Source organism: Hemicordylus capensis, chromosome 1, assembly GCF_027244095.1.
Source record: "Hemicordylus capensis ecotype Gifberg chromosome 1, rHemCap1.1.pri, whole genome shotgun sequence".
NCBI lineage: Eukaryota > Metazoa > Chordata > Lepidosauria > Squamata > Cordylidae > Hemicordylus > Hemicordylus capensis.
The window spans coordinates 305,808,663-305,817,055 of NC_069657.1; the positions used below are offsets into that span (position 1 = coordinate 305,808,663).

Below are 8,393 nucleotides of genomic sequence, written 5' to 3' on the forward strand. Positions count from 1 at the left end.
TCTGTCCTCTGAGACAAGAGACAGCGCAAAGTCCTTCACTTCCAGTAATCCCAATAGGATCGCAAGCCAGTGCCAGAAAACCAATCAGCAAAGGAAAAACAGGCCTCCAAAATGGCGCTTGAAATGATGAAACATTTTGAATAGAAACAGGGTTGTTTTGTTCCGAGTTCAAAACAGGCCCTTTATTTAAAGGGTGTTTTGTTTTGAGCTCAAAACTCTCAAAATGACCCGTTTTGAGTCAAAACATTTCAGCATCAAAACATTTTGTACATCCCTACTTTCATCCCAGTCCTGCTCTAGTTGAAATTAGTTGCAGGTCTTTTAAAAAATATATATATATGAAATATCTTCTTGTTTTCAGAGACAATGAAGGTAAGAGTATATTGTTTTGGCTGTTGGGAGACCATCCCTTGTTATGCTGGTAGCTTGGCAATGGTCCAACAGCGGTTGATGTTTCAACAATAACAAGAGATGTTCTCCTAATAGCTGTAAATTCTCCCCGGCTTTTGAAATGTGATACCAATCAGAGCTTGAGGAAGTTGATACCCTTTTAGGTAGGGAAATGGCAGATAAATTGTTTGAAGCAATATACAGTTTGCATTTATAAAGCATTAGCCCAGAGACAGGAATAGAGAGCTGTGAGTTGGGTGAAACTGAAGAAGCATCCTTGGGGTGCAATAGCCCTCTTTGAGAACTGAATGTAGGATTAGCAGCTGTGCTGTCTGCTTACAGGATTTGCTGTTTACCTTCAATATGTTCTGCAGATCATCCTGGAGAGAATCTTATCTATGTGGTCGCTAAGAGTTGACACCGACTTGGCGGCACTTAATCAATCAATCAATCAATCAATGTTCTGCTTATATATCTGTAAAGCAAATAAATCTCCAGCGCTCTTTCATTCAGAAGAAACTAAACTATGAGACAAAGCTAAAAGAGCTGGGGCTATTTAGTTTAGAAAAAAGACGACTGCAGGGAGAAATGATAGGGTTCTATATGCATGGTGTGGAGAAAGTGGATAGAGAGAAATTCTTCTCCCTCTCACATAACACTAGAACCAGGGGTGATCACATGAAATTGATTGCCAGGAAATCTAGGATCAACAAATGCAAGTACTTTTTCACACAACGCCTAATCAGCTTGTGGAATTCTCTACCACAATATGTGGCAGCCAACAACCTGGATGGCTTTTAAGAGGGGTTTGGATAACTTTATGGAGGAGAGGTCTATCAACGGCTACTAGTCGGAGGGCTATAGGCCACCTCCAGCCTCAGAGGCAGGATGCCTCTGAGTACCAGTTGCAGGGGAGTAACAGCAGGAGAGAGGGCATACCCTCAACCGGCATCTGGTGGGCCAGTATGTGAAACAGGATGCTGGACAAGGTGCGCCTTGGGCCTGATCCAGAAGGGCTGTTCTTATGTACCTTTGGAATTCCTTATTGCTTGGAAGTGTGGAGTATGAAACATTATACTTGCTGGACATGTATTGATCCTGTCTGTTGTCATCTGCAGGTGATAGTCTGGGGAGACTATGGCAGAATGGATCACAAATGCTTCATGGGAGTGGCACAGATCCTGCTGGAAGAACTTGATTTGTCCAGTGTGGTAATAGGCTGGTATAAATTATTTCCACCCTCCTCCCTGGTGGATCCAACGTTGACTCCTTTGACTCGCAGGGCTTCCCAGTCATCTCTGGAAAGTTCAACTGGGCCTCCCTGCATTCGATCTTAGTGAATGTAACAGCAGGTTCTTTCTAACAAAGCTGTTATCCCCACCCCACCCCCAGGATAACAATGGGAATAAAGCTATTTACAACAATGAGGAGCATTTTTTTAAAGAGACAATCACTTCAGTTTTGCCTGTAGTAGTTTATCCAAAAATACGTCTTGTTTGTTAAAAGGTGGCTTAAATTGACCGAACATATCAGTATATCAAACTACAGGAAATCCATCTAGCAAAACATCCCTGATTGCATCTGATAATCATAATGATGAGGGATTGTTTAAATTAAACTGGAACCGCTCGCTCTTACCACAACTATTTTCCCTTCATCTTTTTCGCAAAGATCACAAACAGTGTTAACTTCCTGATGTTTCTGTATGTGTTACTTCCACTTGTTTTTGCTGTGTTATTCTGCCAGGGGTGTTTTTTGTTTTTGTTTTTGTAAAAGTCTTCATGATGCTAACAGAGACCCTTCCTTTCTTTTTCTAACCAAACCAAAAAGGGCTGAAGTACATCTCTGTAAGCATCTCCAAAAGTGTTCTCCTGACAGAATGACCATATGATGCCAATAATATTCTCATTATTTCCCTATTCCAGTTCTCCATAGTAAACATATATGGAGAACTGGAATAAAAGATCAATCTATAGATTAGTTTAGCTTTTTATTAGAGTTTATCATAATTTTTCATTGTAAAAAGTGAATGTATTTGCATTAAATATCATGGGGGTTTTATGCTTTATGAAGATTTCGCATGAAGGAGATTTGCAACTACCACTAATGCGGCGAGCTTGATAAAAAGCAGCTTTGGTTTTCATTTCAGCATTGGTAATGATAGTTGTAATGCGGTTGTCTTACCAGATCTGAAGCAAAGCATCTCTAACCTTCATGTGTATAAATGTATAATTGACTTCCCAAATGTTGACAAGGAATGGAATTGCTGATACGTTCAGCTGTACCCAGGCATACATGTCACTTTTGACACACTTGTCTGCCTTGGTTAGAGCATGGTATGAGTTCAGTTTTTCACTGGAAATTCCAGTTGAAATACTCTGCACTTACTAATGTTTTTATCCAATTTCAGTTTACATTTCTTTGAGACTGATGCAAGCACAATGCTTGATTTTTTAAACAAAAGGTAACATTTGGGGTGGGTGGGCGGGAGAGGAAGATGCAGTAAAAACAAAAGCCAACTTGCATTTGTTCATTTAGGTTCTTTCTTGACCTTGAATTCCCTTGTGTTTTTCTGTAAATGTGCTAACTGCAGAATGTGCAGGTGCATTGAGAAGTTCTCCCTCCTTTTGGGGCCATTAATTTTGTGATCTCACAAAATAGAGCAGCATGACTTGGAACTGTTCAAAGCTGCATGCACGTTTTGTTAAAAAAAAGAAAAGAAAAAAGAAAGAAAAAAGAAACAAACAAAAGAGATTATTTAATAATGTATGTTAGTTCCACATAGGCCAGGTTGTATGTTGCATGTACTTGTACAGTTTGCTCGTAATTACTCGAATGAAGTAACCAAGAAATCTAAGCCATCCATTTTTTCTTATAGACATTTTGCAGGTTTTAGCCAGGCTGTGTCAGTCAGTCTGGTGCTAAATGTCTATAGATGGACTTTATTTTTTACCCTATGGAAAACGTGACGTAGTACGGACCAAATTCCTTCTAATAAATATTTTGGTGTAGATTCCTACTGTGGGGTTGTAACACATGTAGAAACTGTGTACACAATTAGGTTTTCCTTCATAGACATAACTGCCTGCACCAAGTGAACTATTTATTATTTATTATTATTATTATTATTATTATTATTATTATTATTATTATTATTATTATTATTTAACATTGCCAGAACTATTCTACCCATGTTTCCATGGGGCATAGATTGATTACTGCTCGACCTGCTGAGCAGGAAGAACTGAAGCACTGGTGCACTATTAGATTCTGTTCTGTCTTTTAGTGGCCAAAAAAAAAAGAATCGAATGAATTAAAAATTTGGTAGTACCTTTCTATTTTGACCACTTGTCTTAACATTCCCCTGTGCTTTTAAATGAATTTCCAACTCATGTTATGTAGACATGTTTAATAAAATTTCCTTTTCATGTTGAGTGCAGTTGTTGTTTTGCATTCAGTATGTGTGCACGGAGCGTCCTCCTCCCAACAAAGAAATGTGTCTCTATGGTCTGGGTGGGATGCCTCGCCGTGCCCCTAACCAGGACTCTATTCCAAAGGATTATAAAGCTGAAAGGTGAGATGCTTTAAAGCCCCACAGGGAAGGCCATGCAACCTTTGTGCAAGCTGTGAGGCATTTTCTCTCTTCCTGCAGGTATACTTCACAGAAGGCCAGGCCTCAGCATGGTAGCACCCAGTTCTGTGCCTCCTTCATTTTGACTTTGTGTTCTCTGTCTTTGCTTTGCTACTCTTTGTTTTCCTATTATCCACCCAGAGGCGCTCTTACCCCTGGACTTCAGGGCCAAAGTCCAGGGCCTCCACATCCCCTGGCGGCCCCAAAATCCTCTTTTGTCTATCCCGGGTGGTGTGGTCACCCAGCCGAGCATGATGATGCTTAATTTTCAGGGGAGCGGGGCCTCCAAAGGCCTTTAGGCCCCCGCTCCAAAATTACTTAGGTGCACCTCTGTATCTACCCACCACATTTTGACTCCACCAAATGTTTGATTCTGTCACTGCTTCTGTCACTGACTCAAGGATGTAAAACCAGTGGTAACTGGAGACTGCATGCTGTCATGACCTTGCAAATACAAGACTACCTCCATCCTTCTCAAACATAGACACTTTCATTTGGAGAGGAGAGGTGGTCTTGTGGTAGCAAGCATGACTTGTCTCCATAACTAAGCAGGGTCTGTCCTGGTTGCATATGAATGAGAGGCTTGATGTGTGAGCACTGCAAGATATTCCCCTCAGGGGATGAAGCCGCTCTGGGAAGAGCAGAAGGTTTCAAGTTCCCTCCCTGGCTTCTCCAAGATAGGGCTGAGAGAGATTCCTGCCTGCAACCTTGGAGAAGCCACTGCCAGTCTGTGAAGACAATACTGAGCTAGATAGACCAATGATCTGACTCAGGAACATAGGAACATAGGAAACTGCCATGTACTATTTGGCCACAAAAACTGCCATCAAAGTGGGGCTAAGTTCTACAGAAAGCACACTCACCGAAGCAGATGCAATAGAAGGCCAGGTAAAGTGAGGGATCCCAAACAGCTAGTAAGACTGAAGAGGAATGAAGACGGGATGAAGCAGCTTCAGGTGCACTGCAGAGGCTCAAAGGATTGGATGATTCAGCAGAACAAGCATGCAGGAAAATTGCCCCCTTGCCCATTGGAATGGCTGACTGATAGAAGAATGGAAGGATCTTGCTCCCTGAATGCAGTCGATAATCCAGAGCACATATATTTACTGTCAGTTCTGCTACAGCCATGTCATAGCTCCTACCAGAGCTGGGGGCGGGGGGGGGGGGTTCACTGGGGTGAAGTGGCAAAATCCTCCTAGAATGGCTGAGCAGTCCTAGGCCTCCAAAGGCATGTGACTCAGGCAGTCCCAAAATGAAGAACAGCATACTTCACCGACAAGGATTTATTATTAGATTAAAAGGAAAAGGTCTGCAATAAGAACAATTGTCTTTTCATAAAGGAGATTGTAAGAGAGAGAGTTTTTATTAACCTGGCAACTCAGATTGAAGCAATACAATAAAGGAAAATAACTTCCCTCACATGTCTGAACTGGTCCCTTTTCTATTACTTACAGGGAGCAGGGGTGTAGTGAAGAAGGGACATGCAGGGACAGAGTGCTGGTATTTCTTGGCTTCTCTGGCAGTTGGGGTGGGCATCTCCATGGGGGCTGTCATAGAGAGTGCCTGCTCTTCTGAATTTGCAACTACATCACTGACAGGGAGGGATCTTGGCCTTCCACTCCCCCAGCAGCTTCTCAGCCAGCTGCTTCCTCAGGGCCCTCCCGGGACAGAACAAAAAAGAAGCTTTTTCTTCTCCTGCTGGTGGCTGTGAGTGTAGTTGCCGCCCTGTCTTCTGGATTGGTCCTTCTGTTTTGATTTTCCTGGGCTTTCTTCCTTATTACGAAAGGCCCACCCTCCCAACAATTGTTCTGAGGCATAGTCCTCGCTTCCCTCACTACAAGCCATGACTAGCTGTTTGGTCTTTCATGCCTTCCGACCGTATTTATTTCTTTTTAAAATGTATCTCTTTCACTTCTATCAAAACTCCCATCCTCAATACTCCTCCAAGAGAGAATCGGCACAGATTTTATTGCAGCTGACCCACTTTGAGGATAACTGTGTGGTATAAATGTGGGAAATGAAGACCAATGAATTCTGCCCTCTCCTTTTCTGTGATCATTCCTCCTCCCTTTCTAATCATGTAAAAGGAGCTGTGATCTTTTTTGAGGCCCTTCCCACAGCACACCAAAATTAGCTAATATTTCCTACATAGCTTTAAATATAAATATATATATTTATACGCACACGCACACACACACACACACAGAGTTTTATCTTGCAAGACTACTGACATTGTAGCCCTATGCAGAGAGGCCAAATTCTCTTTAGCTGTGCATTTACACCATCTTCAGGTGACTAACCTATACAGAAATATAATTGGATATCTGTAATTCATTATTGCAAATATATTCTTACCTGCTTCAAGGGTTTGCTTCATTTTGTATATGGGAACTGATTCCCTGGGCTTAAATAGAAAAGGGAATGGAAATATGTACTATGATGTATTAACCGCTCTGATATGTGTATATCATGGTGTTTCCCTGCCATATATTAATATTCATTGTATTAGCATTAGTATATATGAAAAGGCACCAGCAAGGAGGAAGGTATCCAGCCCCTCCTCCTATTTTGCAAGCAAAATTATTGTTTATATACTTGGGCACTATTAATGACCGCACTGACTGGCATTTGGCGCAACACACTGGTTGCAGAAGGACTTCATGCTAGCACAACAATGTTGCTCTAGCTAATAGCACAAAGTCTGGAGCTTGCAGTCGAGAGCAGCGTTGCCCTACTGAGAGCATGCTTTTGGTTGCACAACAGTGGGATGGGATGGAATCTTTCTTTCTTTTGGTCATTGACCAGACAAAAATACAACACATAGATAAATAGTAACCTGCTGCATGCCTGCACATGTGTGGCTAACACATCACCAGCTGCAGGGAGAAGGAGGAGACCAAGGTGTCTGGCCTTGGTTCAGGAGCTAAATTTATAACATTGTTCCCTATGAGAAAATCAGTTCTGAATTAAGATGTTTCGACTTGACACTTGTTTCAGAAACCAATTTTGTTGTAAGTCTGAGGACTTCCTTTTTGTTTGGATTAGGTCTGTATGGTGTGAGAAGCAGGTTTCTATTGGCTGTTGCCTTCCATGGGATCCATAGTTTCTCTGATGGGACCTTTTCTTTACACTGGCTGACATACTGTGCGGATGGTACACCAGCCTAGTAACATGCTCTGCACACAAGTTGTACAACTGCAAGAGTAAGCCCATTGTGTAACAGAATTTACATGAGTCTTGCTTTTGTGTGACTTGCATGCCACATTACTGAGCAGGCATACTGTTGTGCAATATGTCAGCCATGACCCGAATCAGTACAACTCCACTCAGATGAAATGCTAGTGTGAGCATGGTGGTGTCTTCTGACATAGCGAAGACATCTGGGCATCATTAGAAAGAGCTGTGCTCCAGCCCACCCCTGCACTTCCAGTATCTGCTTATACAACTTGGAGTGACTGCACTGAGCTAGGAGGCGTTTTGGTAGAGCCTCTTCCAACTGATGGAGACTTTGTCAGATGTTTGTTCTGAATATACATGGCGGGGGAGGATGAATATCTAAATAATGCTTTTAAAATGAACCTCTTTAATGTTTTATTGTTTAACCTGAGCTAAGGAGACTAATTTTCTTAGAAATTCTGAAAAACATTCTCAGAAAAATAAATATCTGAATTCTGTTAAATCACTGGATCTACATAGCTGTTGTAGCATAGTGGCTAAGAGGGTCAGCTGGGAATTCACAAATAAAGGGGAAATCTGATATTTTGCTGTGTACTATGAAAGACTCTAGCGGAGAGGCCATACTTAGGCTAACTTTGCTTGGGGGGAAAGGCCTCCAAGCAACAGAGAGGCACAGCTAGGTACCATTTAGCCAACGAGTGCTTGAAGAGAAGGCAGCTAATAAATCTTGAGGTTACAGGTCTTGAAATGTATGTGAGGAGGAGACTGGAAGACCCATTCCACCTGTGCCTTGTCAAGATGGTACTTACTGAGGAATGAAGAAGAATTACAAAGCCTGGTGATGGCAGTTAATTGGGTAATAAAAACAAGTCTTGTCAAAAGTGTGCGTGTGTGTGTGTGGATTTTTGATGGGATCCAGGTTGCCATGATCAACACAGAATGTAAGATTCTAATAACTCTGGAAATGGGGAACCCAAAGAGCCAATGAGAATCTTGGGCTCAAGAGATGGAAGCCAATCAAAGGCCTAAGAAGACAAAGGGGAGCAGTTTGAGAGTTTGGAGTTTGTCTCCCCCCCCCCACCTTCAATATATAAAATGAAAAGTCAGCAAGAAAACAAGAGGATTTTCTCCCTTTGTTCCATTATATTTTACCTTTCCCTTCTTGCACATTTTTCTCCTTGGTTTTTCTCCTCTT

The 8,393-nt window shown here is 41.9% G+C and overlaps 1 protein-coding gene across 50 annotated transcripts in view; it reads left to right on the top strand.

Annotated features, from left to right (window-relative positions):
• The window catches only part of RIMS1 (regulating synaptic membrane exocytosis 1), a 382,988-nt gene extending 379,164 nt beyond the window's left edge, over nt 1-3,824 (top strand). For all 50 annotated transcript variants that reach the window (XM_053286849.1, XM_053286844.1, XM_053286835.1 and 47 more), the window contains one exon: nt 1,509-3,824. In XM_053286849.1, the coding sequence (XP_053142824.1) occupies nt 1,509-1,727 (219 nt within the window). In that variant the 3' untranslated portion in view covers nt 1,728-3,824. The remainder of the gene's footprint in view (nt 1-1,508) is intronic.
• The last annotated feature ends 4,569 nt before the right edge of the window (nt 3,825-8,393 follow it).